The 23,892-nt window shown below is 49.3% G+C and overlaps 1 protein-coding gene across 2 annotated transcripts in view; it reads right to left on the minus strand.

Annotated features, from left to right (window-relative positions):
- LOC126536939 (carbonic anhydrase-related protein 10-like) overlaps nt 1-23,892 on the minus strand; it is a 122,328-nt gene that overhangs the window by 28,134 nt on the left and 70,302 nt on the right. For both annotated transcript variants that reach the window (XM_050184010.3, XM_050184009.3), the window contains exon 3: nt 2,104-2,240. In XM_050184010.3, coding sequence (XP_050039967.1) covers nt 2,104-2,240 — 137 coding nt within the window. The remainder of the gene's footprint in view (nt 1-2,103; nt 2,241-23,892) is intronic.

The following is a 23,892-nucleotide window of genomic DNA, read 5'->3' on the forward strand; positions in this document are numbered from 1 at the left end:
CATTTGCCCTTAATAGTTAATGTTATTCATCGCAGTATAATCTTAGTAAATTTGAAAATGATGACTAGTTAGAATTGGACAATATTTGAAATTCTGTCACTCACCAGTGGCGAATGAAATTCGTATTTCTCAGACACGTAATTCTGCACGAAGATTTAAATTAACTGACAAATAATGTTACTAAGATATAACGTAGAAATCGGCAGATAAAGAATGTGCGATCAAAAGTAGCTTTGTGATCAGCAATGACTTTTGGGCAAGACTTCCCCCTCACTCCCCCAACCATCACGCACGTTAATATTAAGGAAACCACTGGCGGCTGAACCAGAATATGTTAGTGATCTCTAGATGAAACTATAAACGCCAAAGAGAAATATTAGTTCACCGGCTACATGATTGATAACAACGATCCTAAGAGATTCTTAACGCGGGTTTTTCTTGCAACGTGTAAGAAAACTTATGTAGGGAAGATAACGTGGTCAAAGGAAACTGCCATACCGTTTACAAACGCTTTTAAACTGGTTTGTTCAAAAAAAGCAGCATTGAAAAAATAGTTAATATTTAACGAATTATTTGCTGCTCGTTAAATCATTAGGCGGATGGGAGAGAAAGTAACTTTGCTTCTAAACGGTGGGCTCCAATGCAAAATGTTTGGTTTATTACGCATGTGAGATTTCGCCTCTTTATTGAAACTTGTTCGTTTGGCCAGGACATTCCGAGCACTGATGGATCCGATATATATATATATATATATATATATATATATATATATATATATATATATATATAGATATATATATATATTTCAAGCGCGAAATAAAGTTGGCAGCTCTTTTTCCGGCTGCAAACAAAACTGCGCTTTACTTTAATTAAAGCAAAGAACGACAAAATGAAGATAAGAAAGAATGAAAGCACCGGCAAAGACAAAAGAAATGTATTTAGCGAGAGGTTATTCACCCGAAACGTAGAATCTTTGGGAATGTGACAGCTCACTGTGGCATGGCGCTTTCTTTTGTTTTAAGACTCAAAAGGTTGCAAACGTACTCCGGGTGTTCAGAAGAAAGGGAAGCGTTTCCAAATGTACAATAGAATGTGCATTGTATTTCTACCCTTCTTTTATTTTTTGTCTACTCTCGCGAGCACTTGTCAAAAAACAAAAAGTAGTGGCGCGAATAGATGGGTTGGGCGGGGGGGGGGGGGGACGACGAGATAATAAGCTTTCTACTTCAATATGCCACGAAATTTGTGACATTTAGGTACCAGCGGGTCCTTGCTTCGAGAGAAAGATATTATGTGGACCACGTCTTTAGGCACGAGAGTGCTTACAGATAAAACAAACGGCAAGGAAGCGACGACGTAACGACGAGGGCAGCATTCCCCATACCGCAGAAATGAGGAAACACGCAGCAAAAGCGAGACTGCGTAAGCGCGGCTGCTGCTAGGATGGTGTCGTACCCGGTTGCTGTGGCGTATGTAAAAAGGGGGCCTCGGAGGGAAAACGTTGCGTTCCGTGCAAAGATTTTGTATTTATCCTTGGATTACTTGCGTCAATTTATAACGGCAGAACTGAAACTGAGTCGTAGGCTCGAGAGTCGTCGTCATCGCCGCCATAATAATAATAATAATAATAATAATAATAATAATAATAATAATAATAATAATAATAATAATAATAATAATAATAATAATAATAATAATAATAATAATAATAATAATAAACAACGACAACATCAACGTCCGGACATGGTCGAAGTGCCGTACCAATGCTTGTGTGTGTGCACGTTTTCACGTTATTCTTCTGCTCCTAGAGAAGCGTAAGTGATGCAGCCTAAGTCTACTTTTCGTGACGCCCATTCTCCTTCCATCATTCCTATCATAGCTAGACCTGTCTCTCTGGACGAACGTTATATTGTTGCAGATAATGTGCTGTTTCATAACTTGATATTTTAGATGACGTTGTACGAGGACTCGATTATGTGCAGGAATAAATGTTACCTTTCTGCGGGTGCTTCAGGTTGAGGTGCTAGAAGTGAGAGCACACCTGCACAGCAACGCTTCACAGCCGTTCATGCTATATGTAGTACATCAATGAAGGATAAGTACCCTGTGATTTGAAACCGCAATCGGCTTGAGGTTCGGGTCGAAGAGCAGCTGCCGCGGTTCTATGTTGACTGGAGACTGCCGCCGCCCCGTGCTGCACAGGCTCCAGGCAGGATTTAGCCGTCCCCAGAAGTCCGGACCTGCGACGACAAAGCAAGGCGCGCTCGCAGTGAATGGCAGCACCGCTGTCGAAGACGGGATTCGCAGGTCTCCGAGATTATAAAAGAAGCTTTGACAAGCCGATTCAAATGTGAGCCTTGTGTGCTTCTCCTCCGAATTAACCCAGCAAGCTGGGCGAATTGTGACTGAACATATTCCTAGGGGTGGGCAGCGCAACCCGGATGAAGGACAAAAGGAAGTGCACGATACGAGCGCACTTGCCTGCGGCGCTCGTATCGTGTGCTTCCTTTTGTCCTTCGCCCGAGTTGCGCTGCCCACCCCTAGAAATATGCTTCTCCTCATAACGTGTCTTACTGCAAAGAAGCCAGCTTTACGTTAGTGCTTTCCTCTTGAAGGTACGCACTATACGCACTTGAAGGTACGCACTATAGAGTGTAAAATACAGGGATAGCATAAATGTATTATTCGTTTTGAAAAGGCTATATTTTCAAAAGTATTACACGTACATACATGAAAGTTATATGGAAAGAACCACGAACTCACCAAGTTTATACACCCTCTACAAATGTTCAATATGTTCCCCTTTGGTGACGCGACACACGTCCGGACGATAATCGAGCTCATTCCATACATTTTCAATACATAGCATAGTCCTGTAAATTGTCTGCACTGCAGCACTGATGCGTTCTTTGAGCTCGACTAAGGATCGCGGTAGTGGAGGTACGTTAAGGACCTTGTTTACGTACCCCCACTACCGCAATCCTTAGTCGAGCTCAAAGAACGCATCAGTGCTGCAGTGCAGACAATTGAAAGGACTATGCTACAACATGTATGTAATGAACTCGATTATTGCCCGGACGTGTGTAGTGTCACCAAAGTGGCACATATTGAACATTTGTAGAGCGTGTACAAACTTGGCGAGTTTGTGGTTATTTTCATATATTTTTCATGCGTGTACGTACAATACTTTTGAAAATATAGCTTTTCAAAACGAACGAATCATTTATGCTAACCCTGTATTGTGCAACGAGCAGGCATTCGTCGGGGAGTCGTTGAAAAGCCGAAGTCTTGAAGGAAAGTTCCCTTTCACGGGTAGGTACGAACAATTTACTTCTGACGCATATTTGCTGAGCAAGAATCAATGTCCTTCATTGAATGAATAATTGTTGGCTTCTTCCAATACTTAATTCTGTTAGCAACAGCATTTCAAGTGATTAGTGCTGAAAAATAAATAAAAAGCATTTCTGGCTTGCAGCTTACATACACTGCCTATTTCGCGCTTTTAAAATGAAAGAAAGAAAAGGAAAAACGATGCTCTAAAACGGTGCACCCTTTAAATTTTTCGTCGGAAGCACCGATAGCGGAACGGGGCGCTACGCAACGTGACGACGGGCCAGTCACTGCCGTTGACGAAATAAGCGCTTAACCGCTGTTGACTACCGTCATCGTCTCCAGGCTAACTAGCCGCTCGGCTGAACAAACACAAAGTATAACGGGCCCGACAGCCACCATGGCGAGACCGTGCTGTTACGAGGGCGTTGATTATCAAAACACGCTTATAGCGCGACGGGTCGCGGTTTATTCGACGTAGTACTTATACGCGTATATCGCGACGGCTCCATCAAACCCACGGTTGCGTGAGCGCTAGGGAACACGTTGTTTGTTCGGGGCCACGCTTTCCTTTGACTCGGCCCTGTTTTTGTATCCCCCTGTGCGTGTGCGCCACATTCTGCTAAGACTAAAGAGAGAGAGAGAGGGAGAGAGAGAGGAAGCACCGAAGAAGAGCCAGCGCAGAAGTTTCTCGCCGATAACCGCCGCACCGGAAGGCAGCACTGCTCGACGCGGCTGCGTGCCTGTGCTTCGTGGCAGAAGAGGCGAGAAAGAGGCCCGTTGAAGGCGCAGAAGAGAGTTCATCGGGCGTCCCCTTCTTCCGACAACGGGACGTTCCTAAAGCGAGCGGTATACGCTGCAGCAGCCTGCAGCAAGGGCTCCTCAGATGTGCGCGCGTTTGTGTGTGCGTGCGTGCGCTTGAACATCGGCATCGCAGCAATCGATCGCGCGGTCTCGCTGCTGGCAAAACACAGAGACGATGTTCAGAAAGCAGCAGCAGCTATGAGGATCCCGCTGTTGCGTATATAACTCGTCGTCGCGACCGCGTCCGCTGTTTACCTTGTCCCCGAGAACTGCACAAGTGTCCGCCCGTCCCTGTGCCGCGGCGAACCATTGATCGCGGTCAGCGAGCATCGCAAGAGAAATAGTGTGCGGGCGCAAGGAAGAAGCGGGCGAGTGAAGCGACTGAGCTGGACTTCTCCGACACGCAGAACGCGCTCGTCAAGGATCGAGCGCGCGCACGAAAGCTGTAATTGGCTGAAACGTGGTGGTGGCCGCCTCGCGCACCACAGCCTCGAGAAACCGTGTCGGACTCTCTCGGATCCAGCAGGCCGCCCCTAATCCTGACTTACTACAACGCCGAGGTTCCACGTTAATTGTCTTCGCCGTGTGCCTACAACATGCGCTGCTTCCGCTGTGGCTATACACCGAGTAGCCTTGGTGCCGCTTCCGTTAGAATAGCTTGTAGCGGTCGTCCTATACGTTTGCCGATGTCCGGAAGCAAGGTCCATCGAGGTCGATCTCCGCGGGAAAGCCGGATGGGAGACGGCGACCGGAGAAGAGCATACACGATTGAAGACCACGAGAGAACTTATCGAATGTTCGCTCAGCAGTGCTTGTTCGCTTTTGTTCGATAAAAGAAGTTATACAGAGCCTTTATTCTATCCACGTGTCATCGATTACTCAGCTGGCCGGTTCGGTTTCTTATACCAGCGTCTGAGTCTGACTTCGGAGGTCGACTTCGCCTTGCGGTGTAGGGATTGGGGAGCAAAAGAAGGTACCCTACGTGACACACTGGACGAGCATAAATTGAAGAAAAGGAAAAGTATTAACATGAAGGCGTTTTACATCCTTAATCGACACCTGCATTAGGATACACATTGTTGTGGAAGGCTGCCAATTAATTCTGACCACCTGGAACTACTCAAAGCGAACCTAAATATAAGTACCGTATAGTCCACTTCTAAAGAAAACTTGTCAGTAGTATTCCACCAACATAAGTTAAACGTTTTTCCTAGTTCTATAATTAAACGTTTCACTCAGCGCGCACTACTATTCCGAAAACGACAGATAATTGATCCCGATACCTAGGTAGGTAAAGTTAAATGAAGTTTAGCTGGAGCGCTCGAATGGAGTGCGCCTTCGGCTACTCCATAGGCAAAAAGAACTTTGGGTTAAAATAAAATGAAATAACCAAAAATAAAAAGAACACTTTAGGGCGTACAGACACTCACACTTACAGCAGCCAAAAAAGAAAAACGAGAAAGCAAACGAAACATAAAAATGAAGGCGATTCAATGCACAAAAACGTCCCTAGTATTTCTCGCACATGTCCGTACTTACAAAAAAAAAGTAACTTACTACACGAAAAGTTGGTGTTCAAGGCGACTAACTGGCGATGGTCCAAGCTTTGTTCCAAGGGACAATGGATGATTTCCCGGCGCCCTAAGTTTAAAGCGCATCTGTTGCATTTTCTAGGTGCATAATGGGAACCCGAGCAGAACGTGGGCTATGTAGTGGGCTATGTCCTCGTCCACTACTCCAAACAAACATGACGCGGAGCTTGTACGGTGAATTTTATAAAGAAAGTGTTTTGTGTATGCCACGCCAAGGCGAAAGCGTTGAAAGAACGTTTCCAAACTTTATCGGTTTCTTAAGGATCCTACTAGAAAGGAACGTATAATACCGGTGTAACACGTACACTTCTGGTCGCGATCGGGGCCGATCTAGATTGAGCTTGTTCCGGATCGAGTGTTGCTACATGGTCATTTGCGATACAGCCCCTTGATTTCGATCGTAGGCTGACGTCTGCGCCCTCGAGCGCAGTATTCTGAAAACGCTAAAAACAAAAAGTGAAGGCAGCTCAACAATAAAAAAAAAGTTTAAGAACCTTTTTATCAGCAACAGCAAGCTGTAAAATTGAAATACGGTCTTAATTTAACCATATTTTGTGATTATGAATTTGTAGCCAAGGCATTATGCAAGCAGCTCTGAGAGTTGCCGATGATCAGCAGACGATAATAACTCGATCCGTACCGTTAGACCGTGAAGCAGCGAGCGTTGTTGATGCGATCGAGAAGTCCGATCCGGATTGGCCCCGATGGCGATCAGAAGTGTACGTGTGACAACGGTATAACATATGGCATTATAGAATTACGTGCAAGAACGCTTCATTAGGGTGGGGACAAAAATAAATGGTTGGTGGTAACATGTTGTGATGATGTTTATAACGAAAGAGAAAACAAGGCAGGCGCCTGAAATCTGAGCTGCGATCTTTGTTGCCTTTAAAAGAGGGTCACAATGTACATGGCAGCTAGAAACTATTGCATTTATTTCCGTCTTTTGCAAATCTCGCATGGAAGTAAATGTTCCGACACTTTCTTGGGAGGCGTCGGAATGTCAAGAGTGAATGATGTGTTCGCACAGATTAGTTATATTTAAAAAAAAGTAAAGCTTTCTGCAGACATGTTGAACGTTGCAGAATCATTTATCTATATGAAAATTATATTCCCCTCCTTATGGCGATCGCTTCTGACATAGTGGCGCTCATAATACTTTGTTGATTTCTAGAACTTCCCTCTACTTGATCAATGCGAAAAAAATTTCCTCGAACATGCTGTGCCTTCTCCTTATTACTGAAAAATTCAATTTCGCTCATTTTTTTCTTCTTTCACGCGGCCATAACTTCTTATGACTCCCTTAATTGCCTCGCATATATAATTTATGCAGTATGCTTCCAAAAGCACAGGCCTATTTCTTCAGAGCTTTATTTCGGCACTACCTTCAACTCTCTCGCCATGGGTGCGGCCGCTAGCTGCACACACACGCACGATTTCAAGCGCTTTCCTCTGCTGGCTTATGACCGATGGTAGCAGTGCTTGACATCTTCGCCGAAAAACCGTCGCCTCGGTGGCACGTCGAGCTTTCGCATGTCACGCACGGCGCGCTGTAGACACAACCTGACGCACACACGCCTAGTCAGGCTAGTCTGTGGTACTTCCCCGTACTGCGTACGCGCGTCGCTTCAGCAACAGCGCGAAGCATACTTCTCCACTTCCCCGTTAACCCCCCCCCCCCTCTCTCTCGCTTTCAGCAACTGCGCACCACGCTCTGCGAATGCCAAACCCCGGCTATAGCATTTAACCGAACAGTAAGCAAAGTTCTGCGAGTTGCCACGAGGTCCGTTTATCAAATGCGGGGTGGCTCTTCGCACCAGTCTGGATTTTTCTCCGGGTTGCCGGTCACACAAAGCCGCCGCAAAAGCAGGGCGCCTATATATACATAGGACAGTTTCGGGAGTTCGTGCAGCGACGCCATGAATGCAAACTGTCGCGATCGGCCCATGCACGCCGAAGCTGTACTTCGGTACTCTCTCTCTGTCCCCCTCCACTTGCCCAGGCGCATAGCGCTGGTGCCGCTTCCTTTCAGTCACGACGCGAAAATGAACGCGCTCGGCACGTCACGCCGATTCGCTTTCGAGCGCGACAATTTCGACACAGGCTCTGCGGCGTAGATAAAAGCGCAATGAATCAAGATCCGCGGCGGACATGTCTCCGCGGATATCTCCTCTTCATCCTGCAACCCCTTCCCCCCCATTTCCCCCATCAGCCCCCTCCCGCTCACCCGCATTCTCCTTTACGCCCTCTCTCCTCGGCACCATCAGATAGTGGCTCGCAGATCCGGTACTGGGAGAGGGGGCCGCGTCAGAGAGCGCGCTGCCGCCACAGTCACGGCGGGGCGCAGAGCACGCTTGCGTAATTAGCCCATTAAGGCTAATTAGTTCCGCTATTATTAATTGAAGCGTCCGATTTATGACGGCTTATCGAGAGCGCGAAAAGATGGGCTCCGCTAGTGCGCGGTCTTGCAGCGCACTAGCGCTCTCTCACTCTCTATTTCTGCATAGAGAGAGAGAGAGAGAGAGAGACGAGATACGTGAGTGAAGAGCGCCTGCAGCGAACGCGCACTGAAAGAAATTGGCGGCGAAACTCGCGCGCGACATCACCGAAAAAACACACACACACACACACACACACACACACACACACACACACACACAATTGCCTGCTCTGTCACACTGGTGCTGCTTCCTTTTCCTTTGCGCGCTTATTCCGTAGTTTTAAAACCGCTCTAGAAGGCTGCTGCGGGATTGATGACGCTTGCTCACGGATTAAACATCGCTGCTGATGAGCACGCAGGCTGTGCTCATTCATTCTTTAGCCGGCACCTTGTGTGGCCCGTGCTACCAACGATATTCGCACCTAAATAGCTGTGCACACAATCATGGGTCTAGCGTTTGTACAGAGCGTGAAGTGCACGACCCCTCGTGAAAAATGAGTCATTTGGTGTGCGTCCTCACCGTATTTCGCCTTTCCGAACTCTCGTATGGTTCAGCCTCGTGCAGTATTCTAAAGAGGGAAAGTGTTTGAGGTTAGCACAATTGTGTCAAAAATGCACGTGGCCGGTATCGCAAGAAAACACGTCGCCATTCGCATGCAGACAGGGTGTGACAGGGGGGCGATACCCCCTATTCTCCTCCCATGCGAGCCTGCTCAATGGGGGCGGGATGAAGTGTGGAGAGGGGCTCAAATAGAGTGCGCAGTTGTTAGCTTCATGTACCATACGCGCTTTGCATGCTAGCTTTTGCCTTTTGCTGAGCAGGGCACTGCGATGTTTACCAGCCATGCTTCTGTTATTCAGCGTTGGTCAAAAGAATGCAGGCTTTACTTTAAATATACGAGAACAGCAAGTGTCAGCGCAAGAAAGCTTACCAGGGTTGTATATGTTAGCATGATGAGTTGATATTGCTATTTTGTACTGCTCTGAAAACCACAATACAAGATTGTTGAGCAGTTTGTTATCAATTTATAAGAAGATGTAGCTTTTGAAGTGCCTGTGCTAAGGAGTTCTGAAAAGGAACCCGCACATTTATGACTTCGCGAAAATCAACGAATTGTGGATTTAGGGCCTGGTGCATAGTTGCACGGCGTTTAAAAGAAGTTGTGTACAAAATGCGCATAGCGATTATTGATAAGCGATTATTGCGTAAATAATAAGCATGCTGTGATGGCTTTTCATTTCTCGTTGAATGTTCTGTAAATCTTTCGGGATGGATCGTATAGCACACACTCACATACACAAATAAAAAGTGGCTAAAGGTAAGGTGAGGGGGGGGGGCTATAAGAGCACTCCCCCCTCACCTCCCTCCCCTCGTTCCCAATAGAAAGCCCTGCGCACACCTAGGCATGTCGCTGCATCCAGAAGTTGCAAGTGCCGTGGACCCTCAGCGTTTTTTATGTTTCTCAGCCATCCTCCACAGAATAAATGCAACACTTTAAGTTGGCTAATCGGCTGAAGTCGAATTGGTTTTGAAGACAAGGTCTACTTGGCGGAGTTCAGATAGATTTGGGGTTCATGGTATCTGGGTATCTGGCTGCTTGTGGCATGTATACGTATGTATATGAGCGAGGTTATGTCGTGATAGGCATGGTGAGGGTGCGGATAGTTCTACCTATAGTGATATCAGCGTGGTTGCTGTTCGGACGACCATAGATGACGTTGTAGACTCGCAGAGTGCAGCTGGTAGAGAGAATCGGTAGTTCTTAGTCCTGCAACTCAGCGGTGACCATGACGTAGTGGGAGTACCATGGAAGACGATCAATGACAATCTAAAAATATGATTCTTTAATGCTGTGGAATTAGTCACTCGAATCAAACGTGAGGACCTACGCAAGTTATTTTCAATGCAAAAACATTATATGCCCCATTACGCGAAAATCAGGCGTTGTAGTCGGTGGCGTGACAGAATGATGGTACCAAAAATGACCGACGGTAAAGAGTAAAACATAAAAGAATACTCGAATTGACAGCAAATTTCTAGGCGAGGTTTCTGTAAACAGAGAAAATCAATGCCTTTGAAAATAAGATTAGGTAAATGTAGGTCTGGGTGCGAATCGAACCCGGGCCTCTGTGGTGCTAGACGCGCACTCTTCCCCGACGCCACGCCGTCTCAACGGTTTTGATTGACTAAATGTGTGCCTAAAGAGTGCGTGTTTGCGCACGTCATGTCGCAATCATCTGGCTGACTAAAGGTGTGTCCTAGAGCGTGCGTTGTGGGGCACGTGACAGCCCAACCAATGGGTAGGATGTGGGGCCCCGTCATGAGTGTGTCCAATAAAAAACCATTGATGTCCACTCGAATGCCGCTGAGTGGTCCTTCGCGTTATGGACTCCTAGCGGGTAGGCGAGTGCGTTGAGACGCTTGGCACGTTTTCATTTCGCCTTACCGAGGCGCGGTTAAAACGCATGGGAGAGCTTAAGCGGACAAGGAAGGCGCCGAAAAAACAACTATATATATATATATATATATATATATATATATATATATATATATATATATATATATATATATATATATATATATATATATATATATATATATATAGAGAGAGAGAGAGAGAGAGAGAGAGAGAGAGAGGAGGGATGAATGAAACGGCTTTGTGAAGCTTGCTACAATTCAGTACCACATTTGTAATGAACCTCGGCGGATAATTGGACGAGGTGTATCACGGTGAAACGTTTCGGATAGTGAGCAGACCGAGCGCAGGTTGCCTTATAAATGTTACTTTTCTTTTTCTTCGATGGAGGTCACGTGACGATCCGTTTACGCTCACGCGGCATCGCTAGGAAGCCCCGCGAAGCGTCGTTGACGGAGCTATCAGCCTTAAAAGGCCGCCACTATAGGCCGCACTGCGGCTGTGCAACGTATGCGGCGCGCAGCCGCGCCCATACGACGACAAAAATGCTCCTTCTCTCGCGTTGCCTCGTGGCCGTTGTTTTTCAAAAGACGTGGTCACGCGCAAAGTATGAAGAGAGACGCTGGCACAGAATCTCAGGTCGACCAACACGCGGCGTACATAACGAGGCCCTCTCTGCTTGGCATGCGCGCTGGTGCGTAAAGAACAGCGCGCGCGGGACCCCGTCTTTGATCCGCCCACACCGTTCCCTCTGCGGGAGAGACGCGGCGCTGTTTGCCTGACGATTCGAACACGCATTTGCTTTGCTCGGTAAACACGCCGACCGAACTGGACGTAGAAAAAGGCGCCGCGCGCGACCCCGCGCTATAACTCTTCGTAAGGCAATGGCAAAAGACGAGAAATCCCACCCACACAAGCGCGCGTTATGCTTTCCGAGTATCTGGCCGCTTTCTGTGGGTCAGGTGGCCGTCGTTTTCGCGGTGTCCGAGGAACAAAATAAGAGACTCGAAGCGTTCGCTCGCTAGGCGTGCCGTACCGTGCATTCTGAACGGCATTTGTTGCGCCCTCAACGGGCACAAACTGGTACTTGTTGGCACTTTTCTAGAACAAGAAGACAGCGCTTAATACTGCTTTCCGCACTGAGATCGTCTGACTACGAAAAAAAAAATAAGAAAAAAATAATGCATGGAGATAACTGAGGTTCAGTTAAGTATACCAGTACACAGTGCGAGAAGTCCTTTAACCGGACCGTGAATTGTTGTTGAGCCTGCAAACAAACCGTGCGCGGGAGTCCACAACTTAGAATATTTGAACAAGGAAGATCGGCTTATGTTCCTATAGCTAAGAGTTCTTTTTTCTTTGTTCTGCTATAAGATATAAGAAAAATTACGAAACATAAGCCTTTCAAAAGAACGTTCACAGTTTTGGTGCACATTAGTCTTTGTATTTGGCTTTTCCCGTGACATGTGTTGCGCCAAAGCATCTAAATGTCTGAGATTGCTAATGTGCATCTTAAAAATATTCCTACGAGTATAGCACGCAGTACATTTATTCGCTCTGCGTCTGTATGGGAACATATGCTTCAGTTCTTACACTCTCAACTCCTTTTATTTTCCTTTTATTTATTAAATTCTGAGAAAGATGTCATAGCTATCTTGATGAAAACAGAAAATGTGAGTCTACATGGATTTCTTTCGTTATAACGGCTCTTTGGGAATTATCTACTCTGGCGTTTCCACGGCGCTAAGTTCTTCGGTAGCATTAAAAGCTAGGCTAGATGTGAATTCGTTAGTCTTCCAACGCGTGGTTTCGTGCCATAACGTCCTCCGAATATAAATCCTGGCTTGTTACACGCAAGTGTCAGTGGGAGGGACCAGCCCGAGTGCGTAGTGAGTCCTGTAGCTGACGCGAACCACTGGGGAGCGTGCATACAGGCAGGAACCATTAAAAAAAATATGTGGATCCCACGCGCTGTGGGAATTGGTTTAAGCTAAGCTTTCATTGAGGTTTGCGGGAAATGCTGACATCGTTTAACGACAATTTGCAAGTATAGAGTGCCCGACTAAGCTGGACACGTTTTCACCGGGAAACGCCATTCTCAACACAAACTTGAGGCACTCGAAAGTATGCCATGCATGATGACGATGGAATGACTACCATGAAATGAAGAGGACGCCATAACAACGATGGCTTGACGACGACAGCATGACGAAAATTGGATAATAACACTGGAATGACGACGATGGAAGGACGAAAACAAGATGACCAAGGCGCCATGACGACGACGCAATGAGGACAATAGCATGGCGACGACAGTATAACGACAATAGAATGATGACAATGGAATCACTGCGACTCTGCGACTGAATGACGACAATGAAACGGCGTCGATGGCATGGCGACGATGCCATGACGATGATGGCGTGATGACGATGAAATGACGAAGATGGAATGACGACGATATAATTGCGACGACGACATGACGACACTCAAATTACGACGATGGTATGACGACGACGGCATGATGTCAATGGGACGACGACAACGCTGTGACGACGAAAACGTGATGATGATGGCGTAACGACAATGAGATCATGATGTTCGAATGATGACGATGGTACGCCGACGACGGCGTGACGACACTGGGATGACGAAGCTGGAACGACGACGACGGAATGACGACGATGCAACCGCGATGGCATCACGACGACGGTATGACTACGAATGTATGACGACGATTGTGTGACGACGATGCAGTGACGACGATGACATGACAATAACAGATTGGCGACGGGGGCGTGATGAAGCAAAGCGTTGGTGCTTGTCTCGCTCGTGTATTCGTAAGACAACAGCGTTTTGAATCGCCCAGAGCGTGCGTGGAAGTATTTTAATATAAGCTCGAATTTCCGTTAGTTTGCAGCGCGTAAATTACGCAGCATCTGTTTGTTTTGGGGGAGGGGGTATTTCTTTAATGCGGGTCCTTTGTGGACAAGAAAGAAAATGTTGGTGCGTGAGTCGCACGAAAATGGAAGATTTGTGGAGCCTCATCCGGAATATGTGGGTTGATTTGAAAGGAAAGCCTCGTGTTCTCGGCTTGTGCTTGTCTCGCCAGACTTTTGCAGAGAATGCATTCTCGGGTGTGACGCCACCAACCGTGGTCTAGGTGCCGTACTTGGCCGGCATGACGAAAACGCTGAAGAGCATCCTGTGCTGTACCTCAGTCGAAAACTGACACCGCAAGAAGAAGCGTCCAACACCTCTGAGAAAGAGTGTTTGTGCATAGTATGGTTCATTCAAAAGCTAGGATGCTGTATTCAAGACACGAAGTTCACAGTCGAGAGCGACCACTGCCCTATTGTATGGCTGAAGAACATGTCGGAAAAAATGCAACTTCGAGGTCAAGTATAGGAAAGGGAGCCAGAAGAAGAATGCCGACAACCGGAGCGGGAGATTCCAAGCAACGGGAGTGTTCTGTACGTATCGCTATCGATGTTATTCAGCTAGGGCAACTAGTTTCTGTCTTACCGAGGGCTGACCCCGACGAAAAGAAAAGAGAGACCGAGAGAGGGGTAGAACTTTATAATGCGATGCCCGGATCACAGCGCACGGTGGGCGTGTCACTCGGGCCCGCCGACCAGAGGGTGTGTGTGCTTGTGCATTCCCGGGAGAAGGCCACAGCGAAGTGAAGGCTGGGTCCTCGAGCTGCAGTGTGTCGTCGGCCACCACTTCTAGAACAAACTCCGAGGTCGCGACTGAACTCCGACGCTTCGGGCAACCTGACAGCTGTTCACCCTCAGGTCGAATTTCCCGCCTGCGGAGGAGTCTGTTACGTTTCAATACGGTGATGAGCACTCTTTAGACATTTCCCACGAGGCAGCCCTTTTATCAGCGCTCGCCCAGACGACGGCGTGGGCCGACATAGACTGTGACGCAAAAGGGAGCTCACTTAGTATTAACAACTACAGTGAAGACTACTCTACCTGAACCTGACCCTGACAAGCTGAACTAATTGTTGAAAGGGTCAACGTCGAGTTCCACCGTGGGAACAGCGTCGACCTCGGTTTCCCAGATTACCACGCAGTTGCGCCATATGCGGGAGGGAGGGTGCAACCTAGGAGGCGGAGTCCGGCGGAACGTTGCAACATCATGGGCGGGATTTTGCGACCGATTCGACGATTGTGATTGGCCCAGATACAGTCATCTATGTCCCTTGTCCAGTCTCCTAGGGAGACGACTGTACTAAAAGCGGAGAATTTTGCTGCAGTGAAGAGGGTGCTGGCGAATCATGATGTGAAATGAGACGTTTAATGTGCTCCTACATGGAGTGCGCTTCCGTATCTGGAGCCAGTGTAAATGATGTAAAATAAATCCTTTTTCCTTCATTTCTGCTGCCGGACGTATTCATCAATGGGATAGGCGGATTCCTGGCCCAAACGTCACCTGGAGCCTCAACATGAGGCAAAACGCGCGGGGATTCACCGTGTCTCGCAAAACATGGGTACAGCGACGACGACAATGCGCTGTCTTCCTTACAACGGGGCGATTATACGCAGACGCCCACGCGGTTCGAGACGCCCAGCGCCTTGTCGGGAATCGCGGTGACAGAAGCTTCGTTGATTCCACGTGGCCGGAGATTAAGGAGCGAAAAGGCGCGGGCGGAGAAATTAACTGAGGGGCGAGCGGCATGCATGCGGCAATCAGTGCTCGCGGAGAGCCAGCAGCAGCTCGGCGGGGGCGCGCTCATTAACGCCTCTCTCCGCCGGGAAATCACCAGGCGCCGGGCCGCGGCCGGTTCCCACGAGGGGGGACGTGGGGAGTGGGGGGACGGGGGCGAGGGGAAAACAAGGAAGGAGGGTTAGCGCGGTCCGCGACTCGGGTGCGCGCAACCGGTGCACACAGCGCGCGCGCAGCTTCGGCGCTCGCGAGCTCGCGCGGGTGATATTGCGAGTGCGCGCAAAGCAGCAGCAGCAGTGGCAGCGCCGATATTGAGGCGGCAGCGGCTGGCGTCGTCCCTTCCAATTTCGAAGGACTCGGGCGCGCCGCCGGTCGAGCGAGAGCGCCGAAGAGCGTCAGCTGGGCCCCCGAGCCAGCGAGCGAGCTTCGGCACCACGCGGCGTGTCCCGCTTCGCGAGCCATGCGTCGTCGCCGCTGTCGCTCAGCGCGCGCGAACCGTCTTGTCGCGTTGTGCGTGCGTCCGCACGACTTCCTCCCGCCCTCCCCTCTTTTACCCCACCCCCCTTTTTCCTATATCCCATATCTCTCTACCAGACTGCTGGTATCGAATCGGGCCGTGTACATGTCTCTCACGCTTCTTGCTGCCCGTGCATTTTTATGGGCGACAGGCTCGCGCGTCGTCGGTGTAGCACGGCCGCCGCCTCGCCGTATTTGCTGCCGACTCAAGATATTCCGCCGAGGCACGCTGGCGGCAACTTTTCGGCCTCGCCGTGATTTTGTTGTACGCAGATGTGTGCCGTTGTTTGCTTTTGATTCACTCACTTTTGCCCGGAAAACAGCCAGGGCGGGTGTCTCGTTTTTTGCTTGTGGCGTCGTAGTCGCCGCCTACCTACATGTTGCCATGTTTCTTTAGCTTATTGGGCAAAAGCACTGTTATTTTTTTTTGGGGGGGGGGGGGGGGGGGGCATAAACGCGAACTGCACGAATAGCGTGAGCACCGTGGTTCTCTTGCTGTACGCGAAGGCCATTTTCGCGATTTTCTTTTGTCGAAAGAGGTGGTGTGGAGGCACACGAGGCTGGGAAGGGTGTTCTTAATTTCTTCTGTGAGAGTTAATATTTCTTTTACTTTTTCCAGGGAAGCGAAGATCGAGAATAAGTTGCATCATGACATTTACAGTTTACACAGTGTGGAGTAGAATTACAGTTGTCCGAGCCGTGATCGCTGGTGAGCACGTCAGTTTACTTCTACATGACTGTAATGTGGGTCCAAACTTAAAGCGCGGGTAACGAAGCATTCCTGCGTAGTTAACTGTTAATTGTTAACTTCGGTAAATTTTTGTTAACTGAGAATCGTGAGAAGCTTGACAGCTAAAGCCGTTCTTAGCTAAGAAGCGGAAAAATAATAAAATATCAACCCATGAAAAAGGTGACATGATCACCACCCGATTTACATTTTTTTTGCGTCTTTGGGCAACACGTCGTCGTGCAGAACTATAGCCTTAAACCCGAAACCGGCCGCTGCTGAGCTTCGTGCGAACCTAAATAGACTTGCCGAGTCAGCCCGTCGCTGCGAGAAGCGCCTTTCCAGGGAACGGTGGATAGACTGGTGCTCTCGCTTGGCCCATCTTCTTTATCTGCCTCGATCTGGCGAACGTTCCGGAGCATCGAATTAGGTGGTCGCATGCCGGACCCAGCAGCCAGTGCATGTCTGTCTTCTGGCTGTACGCCGAACTATTTCCTACCAGAAGTATCCAGTGCTTTTTTTCCCAGCGTGCGATCAGGCCCCGTCACAATTCAATTGTCCTTATAACATTCATCCGGCGATTGGCGCGACTCCCAGTCAGTCAGACATCGAAGGCATGCAAGCGCTTTTTACAATGGCGGACCTTCAGGCAGCCATTGACCAGGCAAAAGTACGCAAGGCGTCAGGGCCCGATGGGATCTCTTACGACGTGTTCAAGAACATCGCTGGCCCTGCACTGCAGTGGCTGCTTGACTTACTTAAGGCGATTTGAATGACCGGAGAGCTGCCTGATTCATGGAAACATGCCGAGTTGTGCCAATACTGAAGCCAGGAAAGCCCTCGGACAAGCTGTCTAACCTTCGGCCTGTCGCACTAACGTGTACGTTGCGCAACCTTCTTGAACGCATGTTGGCATCTCGCATCTCCTGGTGATTGGAAGAGCACGCCTGGTACCATCCGGCCCAGAATGGCTTTCGACCGCACTTGGGCACGGAAGATGACCTAGATCATTTGATGTCCATGGTACTTGCGGGAGGAAGAACAAGCAGCGTTCGAACGCCTCCTCACAATGGATGTTCATAAAGCCTACGACTACGTTAGCCACTCGACGATCATTGGCATAATACAATGGCTCCAACTTCCGCCAGGCGTCTGCGACTTTGTGACGTCCGTCTTAGAACACAGCGCCTTCTGTATTCGGGTCGGCAAGGAAACAACCGGATGTTTTGCTTCGAAGAGGGGTGTATCGCAGGGCCCGGTGCTGGCTCCGATACTGTTTAACATTGCCCATGTTGCCCCTCGCCTGGCATCTCGCCAGTATTCCAGATACCTTCTTCCTTCTGTACGCGGACGACGTGACAGTGTGGACACTACATGTGGACACTACACGCGAACCTGCAGTGCCAGCGTGTTGGTCTTCCAGACTGCCCTGAAGAAGACCTCAGACTGGTGCTACCGCATATGACTGACACTTTCTGCCATAAAGACTGCAATCATGTCCATCCCCAATACACGAGGTCGCCGTCGCCTCCTGTAGACACCCATTCGTTTGAGCCTAAATGGTCAAGCCCTCACCACGGTATCAGTGACTCATGTGCTCGGAGTCGAACTGGATGCATCTGGCTCTGCGTCTGCATGGGTTCTCTCCGCACGTCGGAAGAGCGCTAATACTCTGCATGTTATCCGCCGCATTTCTCGTAAGGCCGGGGCTGCTTGTTCTGGAATGGCCAGTATTTTGGTGCGGTCGATCCCGCAACCTCGGCTTGTCTATCAAGCTCAGTTGTAACGCCTCACATTGACAGATTGAAACCTGCTTTAAACCGCGAATCGAGAGGCCATGCCGGCGATCACATGCCTTCGTCGGCTAACCCGTATCCCGACCCTCCAGGCGGAAGCGCCGTTAAACACGGTCGATGATATCGTTCACCAGCGTCAAATTTCTTGCCGCTTAAAGAGTTAAGCTATAGCAGCTGCGGCATTCTTTGGTCCACTACAACAATCCAGCACTGCCACAGCCTGTCACATCCTTGCTAGAAATTCCGCCTTGGCTTAAGGCACAGGCCAGCGACAACCGACCGCTGACTCGCCTGTGTCAATATAACCATCAGGTGGCACATGAGCCTACCCTCACAGTCACCGTTGACTCACTAGAGGTATATGTAGACGCAGCTATCGATGGCTGCGTCTTGCGCACCAGCTTCGTATGCCCCATGCTACCTGACGAGCAACAAGCATGCTCCTATATTACAGAGGCAACGTTTCCATTCGAACTGGTGGAGCTGGCAGCTATACGGCATGGTTAATCAGCCATGATACCTAAGCTCCATTGCATGTCGTCTAATAATTTGCTTAGACACACATACTCCACGGAGGCTGATCGAGCGCTACGAAAAATGACCGGCTTCCTAGGTATAGCCTCAGACCTGCATCTCCTTATCGACTCGTGCACATTTCCTGTCCGGGTACTGTAGACCCGTCGGTCTGCACCTGCCAAAATGGACGCAGATGCCGCCTGCCATCCAGCGAAAGTCCAAAAAACCCGCTGCATTATACTTCGTCTGTCCCCAACGGGCAGCTTGGTCCTGCACAAGGAATCACTCCGGCGCTCCACGCGTGCACTCATCCCTCAGCGTGGATCGGACCTTCCCGGCGGCTCAACTCGCAGAGAGGAGGTTGCGCTCAGGAGGATATCCGCCTGGTTGCCGCCTTGACTCCTGCCATCCGGGCTACTTTGACGTCCGGTGTAGAGCCTCCCTTACTGGTCTGCCCCTTCTGCACTGCCCAAGCCACAGAGGCAACGCTTGATTGCCTCCTGGTGACCTGTCCTGGCCCGCCACCTGCGCGGCTTTGGCTACCACTCAGGTCGACTGACCAAATGCGCTGGACGCATGGACCTCTGGACCGGCCGCTGCTGTACTTCATCCAGAAAACAGACGTTCGTCTACTTATTTACTTTATGCCGTAGGGCAAACTGGCGCTAATAAAGAAAAAGTTGACACAACAGAACACACGCATAACAGGTGTAAAGATCGAAGAGAAAAGTCGAGGGAAATGACAAAAATAATTACATGCATAGACAGGTAATAGATGCAAGCACACCACTCAAAACGATAAAGAAGCACCAAACGAGAGCTCTTCGTTGAAACGGCCATCTCTTTGGCCAGCGAAAAGTGCAGGGTGTCACTCGCGTACTGCCGTGGCTCTGATTCAGTGCCAGTGTAAACGCATTCGTTCAAAGCTGGAGTTCAGATGCCAGCCACCACAAACCGTGGCGGGGCAGAGGTGCTATTATTCCACGGAGTACTCTAATAGTTTAGGGATCGTTCCTCATGTTGTGGTAGTGTAGCAAAGAAAATCGACCGGAAATCGTTTAAAGCTAGCTCAAAAGCAACTTCTTAATTTCTGTGCGAGGCAGAGCCTACTTTAACTTTTTTCTCTTCAGCATCATTATGATTGTTCCCGCTTTTCTCTCTCTCCCTCTCTCTCTCTCTCTCTGTTTTCTACAGCAACATAGCTGTTATGGTCTTACTCCTCTAGTTAATTTGATATCCGCCAATGCCGCCGGTGTATGTCGCTATAATCCCGAAGTGTTTTGCCAGAGGATGATAAAAAAAAAAGAAAGTTACAGTGCCGCACAAGTTCTAGAAGTCCAGACCCATAAATTTCCAATTCTCTGACCCACTTCACCGACGCTGCAACAAAATATACGGCGTGTGAACATTACTGTGCGTGGCCTCTTGAGCGATCATTAAAATGAGTGGTCGGCGTCGCACTTTGCGGCTTATCAGCGTCGAAGTGAAAGAGTATAAACGAAGCTCGTGGAAGAAACGAACGGCAGGGCACAAAAGAGGCGGAAGTAAGACGTACCGAGCCTCTCCTGTTCTCAACCACCGGAGAGCGCAACGTAAACAATCGAAACACACTCGGACTTGAGGCGTTGCCGACTAAAGCCTTCTTCTCGAAAAGAGATTGCTCGCGCGCACCCGCTTGATGTTTACTCAAACCGGTGCCTTATGATACAGTACAAAATTCCGTACGCATAATATTGGGTCAGCTATCATGTCACTGTTTCACAAAATTAACGAAACTGCGATATTCTTATTTTTTTTTTGTACCGAGTTGACAAGATCGCAATGTTCGAAAATCTTCGTGACTACGGGTTCTCGATGATGTGGCGCTACGAAGCCTGGTCAGCATTTCTAGCTTATGTTTTTTTTTTTTTTTTTCAAGCACTCGGTTCATTCAGCTTGTGTTTGTCGCGTTCACTGATCCTTTAAGCGTGTACGTGTCAGGGCAGAGTTTCTTTTTTTTTCATAAATACAAGTGAGATAGGCTCATGCGACAGGAAGCTGTATGGTCGAAACGCAGTCAAAGTGCCGTTGCCGGCAGAAGTGACGCAACTATATCGTGTCCTTTCCTCGATCAGGCGACGTCTCCTCATTTTCGCTATCAACGCGCAATGTTTCGGGAGCGTGCAATTACGAGGAACTATTGTCACCATCATGTGGGCCTACATATGGCTCAAATTACACGTCCGGGCACATTGCTGCGAGCTCGAGAGCGTTTTGATTTCAGTTCTTCACTCATCGTGCGGAATCGACTTTCGTGCCTCCATCGACATGGGTTTCAAAAGATGACCAGCACCACGAGTGCGTTGCCGTCTCCTAACGCACTGCCTGTGGTGATCACGACGCTGTCTTGTCAGCTTGTTGCATTGTTGAAGAACACGGGCTGCAGTATAACATCGCCGAGCGTGTAATCGGCATGCGTGAGCCGTCCTTCTGCGAACCACTAACCAAGAAAGCCAGTGGCATCTCAAAACTTAGGGATGTTCATCTTCAAAGCAGAGCCAGAGCCACAAGGATGATACCGTTTTGTAATAATCGTATCAAAGGGGTACATTTTTTTTACCAATCATCGCCGATATCGGGCTAACTACTATAGCACTGCCGGCACCAGTCGGGAGGGTGGAGAGGAGGATGGCTCTTTTCGCGGCTCTTCATCTTAAATGTGACAGCACAGACGTCGCCACATCCTCTGAATCACGAGGGAACACCACTTTTTCAGTGCTATCTGAGGGCACATTCCACTTTTTCAGTTTACGTAGAGAAGTTCGATGATCCTCTTCGAAAGGTGAATAAACAAAAGAAAAGTGCGCCGCATCGCCAACGACGGTGATGATTGCAGTTATGTTGACACTGCCAATTATGCGCATTGGATCTTATGCGGCCAAGCGCTGCCCTGTTTAAGGTATGAGGGCTTCACTCGCCGGTGTTGAGACGGAGATTGCATGTGTTAAAAGATGTGTGCCGATGGTCATTCGTAAAAGGATGTCGCCAAAGGGTGCTGCCAAAGCGTGTCATTTCGACAAAGGGAGTGAAAGTGTCATTCTATGCTGATCCGTGCTCCCTTACGGGTAGCACAAGATAGCATCTTCTTTCCTCTTCTGAACCACCATATATATTCGCTGGTGGCTGCCACTAATCTTATCAGTTTAATATGTGTATACCGCGAAGGCGATGGTCATTAATACGTTTGTTACACTACCGGTCTTGACTGCGGCTAAGCTTAACGGCGGTTATTTCACCACTGTTAACGCTAACCGCTAACCCGTACATCGAAATTGTAATCGTATGGACGGCGTCACTTCAGTGCAAGCGTAGTTAGTCCAAGTAAAGAACGAATGCTGCTATGTAAGAGCGCGTGATGCAAATGCCCAGAGGGCTTCCCTCTCCTCTCCAAGATGGCGCCTCTTTTAGTCTTTCCTTATAGGCACTTCTAGCACGAAGCTATATTTGGATACATGAACGACTACGGCTCTAATTGCTTATTAATTCAAAGCCGTGCCTACGGCGCCTGAGCATCTAATATGAACCGCCTGGGGCTTGGTTTTGTTACTGAAATCTCATTACAGCTGCATTTGCATATTGCCTCCATTGGACTGAACTGCTAGTGTGCTGTTACCGACAAATCAAGTCCTATAGCTGAGCTTCACATGTAGCTAGACGACACATCAGGGCCACCACGGAAGGTGTGCGTGGACTCGGTGTGTCTCGTAATCTTCGGACGTCGGGACATATGCAAGAAAAGGGAGTACGTGGGATTCGAACCCTGAACACGAAAGGTGCGTCCAGTACAAAAGAAGGCCGCGGCTTTCAGCTAGTTATTGAGGTCAGCTTCACCCCAAGCTAGAGGCAATAAACGGCGCTTGCGTGAACGAGCTCGTGAGTCTATACGGTTGATTGTTTGCCTTTTTTCGTACACCTGTATAACCATTTCAAAAACATGAATTTTGAGATCTAGAGAGTCCAGGACGTACTGTCTGTTTACGCGCTGTCGGCGAATTCCTGCTCTTCGATACCTCCGAAGAAGCATACAGAAGTGCCGGTCTGCAAATTCGCTCGACGCTTGACTGGCCCCGCTGCGTTTGAGATCATCCGCGGTTGAAGCGGGACGTCGCCAAGTTTGCACGAACGATGGACGCCTCTATTATCGCCGATTTCGATGTCGTTTGCAGCAGAAGCGGGTCAAAGGCCGCCTGCCGAGTTTTCAGAACCCCGTGACGCAAGGCGAAGTCTATACTCACTCTGCCAGCTATATCACGTGGCGTCCGCGCGGTCGGCTCCGGGAGTCCCCTCCCCCTCCTCGGCCCCTACGATGGAGACGTCGTCGCGAGGATCGGAGGCAGTGGGGGCGGGGGGCACAAGATCCTCGCGCACGCCGAAGTCGTTCGCTCCCTCGCTCGCTAGGGGGGCAGGGTGAGGGGGGGGGGGTCAGGAAGAAGCCGTGGGGGTTTTCTCTCGTGGCGTGCGGGGCGACCGGCGGCGCTTAATCAACGTGGCGGCGGCCTGCAATTTGGGTCCGCCCATTTTTTTCATTTCGGAGCAGCAGCGGGCCGCCCCCATTATCGGATTATGGGCGCTGTGCTCTGGTCCTCGGGCGGGCGAGGGGGTCCTTCTTTCCCCCACCTCGGAGCGCGTGCATTTTTCATGCGCTCCACGACGTCCCCGCCGCTCGCGGCCGACGGAGCGGAGCGTTTCTCTTGTCGATGAGTGACCGCGTGGAGCGGCCGGCTGCCCCTTGCCACACGAACGAGACACACACATTGCGATCTCTCGACTGCTCTTCGTTTCACGATGCGGAGCTTTAGAAATAAGTGACGCAAGCAGGTTTGGCGCGTTGGAGAGATAGTGGCAGCAACATTGACGCGCTCTCCGAAACTGAACTCGGCTTGAATTTTTATGTAGTAAGCAGGGGACGTTGATAGCGTGCGTTCACTCTGAATCCGCTATTTCCGAAGATTTCGAAAAAGCCGAAACAGTCAGTGGAAGCTACGAAGCAGGCTCTAAGGCACGTGACCGTTTTCCAGACTGAGCTGAGGCAAAGTGCGTT

This window comes from Dermacentor andersoni, chromosome 4 (assembly GCF_023375885.2).
Source record: "Dermacentor andersoni chromosome 4, qqDerAnde1_hic_scaffold, whole genome shotgun sequence".
Taxonomy (NCBI): Eukaryota; Metazoa; Arthropoda; class Arachnida; order Ixodida; family Ixodidae; genus Dermacentor; species Dermacentor andersoni.